The following is a 1,215-nucleotide window of genomic DNA, read 5'->3' as shown; positions in this document are numbered from 1 at the left end:
CAAAAAATTAAATTCAAATAAAAATTAAAACTCAATTGAAATGAAAATTAAATCCCAATAAAATAAAAATATAGAAAAATAAATAAATAAACTTAAAAACTGATAAAGTAAATGAACAAAATTCAATTAAATAAAACTTGATTTTAAACTAAAAGATAAATTAAAATAAAATATAAAAGGTCTTCTCATGTCAACGTCGATAACTTTGTTACTTTCGAGACTTTGAGGCTTTCCCCAGTTGATGGAAATATCCCGAATATTGCAGAAATACAATAATTCCTGTTTATTAACACTAAACAAAAATTTGATTTTCTCTTCCTTCGCTTAATTTAGGCAATGGCACCATTGACTTCCCCGAGTTCTTGACAATGATGGCACGCAAAATGAAGGATACCGATAGTGAAGAAGAGATCCGAGAAGCCTTTAGAGTATTTGATAAGGATGGCAACGGCTTCATTTCAGCGGCTGAATTACGTCACGTCATGACAAACTTGGGTGAAAAGTTAACAGATGAGGAAGTGGATGAAATGATCCGGGAGGCTGATATCGATGGTGACGGTCAGGTCAATTATGAAGGTTAGCATCTTCTGCTACACAATACGTACACATCTATGTATATATCGACATGTAGCGGCAGCTTTTAACTTGGTGTATAAAAAACATTTATGTAAATAATTTAACTTCTACATGCATATTTTAAGTGGATGAGCAGCTGATACCCAGGTGAGGTGCTGGGTGTCATGCTTTTGTGATGGAGTGAATTGGAATGCGTGTGCTGCCATTTTTAGAAACATGCTGCAGCTGCGACTTTAATGTTATTAGTTGACGTTTGCCAAACTCTCTCGTAAAAAACGCCAAATTAAGAATATAAAAGAGCGGCATGTATAAATGTTTTCCGTCCCAAGTTACAACGAAATGCTGTTACGACCACACCTACATACTGCATACACCTGGGGGCATTAGCACACCACCGCCACCACGTCTTTATGCCGCACGATGTTGTGTATTTGCCTACTACCAATGCTTGCCTTCCTATTTATTTAGGCGCACGTGGCCGTACATATCAACACATCATTTTGAAAGGTTACCCTTACTTTTGCAAGAATTCAGGTGCTTTTATTATTTCAGTCAATTTATCAGAGTTGTTTGTTTCTTACGGAATGCTTTACTGCGTGCGGCGCCGCACCCTTAGCATCGCCAACGCATGTGCGTGTT

At 37.0% G+C, this 1,215-nt stretch overlaps 1 protein-coding gene across 1 annotated transcript; it reads left to right on the top strand.

The window, feature by feature from the left end:
* Nucleotides 1–314: 314 nt before the first annotated feature.
* On the top strand, nt 315–598 carry LOC108355813 (calmodulin). The gene has a single exon (XM_017606948.1). It carries the CDS (start codon nt 369–371, stop codon nt 579–581), a length of 213 nt encoding a protein of 70 aa, XP_017462437.1. The 5' UTR covers nt 315–368; the 3' UTR covers nt 582–598.
* The last annotated feature ends 617 nt before the right edge of the window (nt 599–1,215 follow it).

The sequence above is a fragment of the Rhagoletis zephyria genome, unplaced genomic scaffold (genome assembly GCF_001687245.7).
Source record: "Rhagoletis zephyria isolate East Lansing unplaced genomic scaffold, Rhagoletis_zephyria_1.1 Rzeph_scaffold_50409, whole genome shotgun sequence".
NCBI classification, from domain to species: Eukaryota; Metazoa; Arthropoda; class Insecta; order Diptera; family Tephritidae; genus Rhagoletis; species Rhagoletis zephyria.
Note: the sequence above shows the minus strand (reverse complement) of the source record. Positions and strands in the feature narration are given on the sequence as shown.

Coding starts and splice junctions, on each gene's coding strand:
- LOC108355813 (XM_017606948.1), top strand. CDS start 369: ATGATGGCACGCAAAATGAAGGATACCGATAGTGAAGAAGAGATCCGA.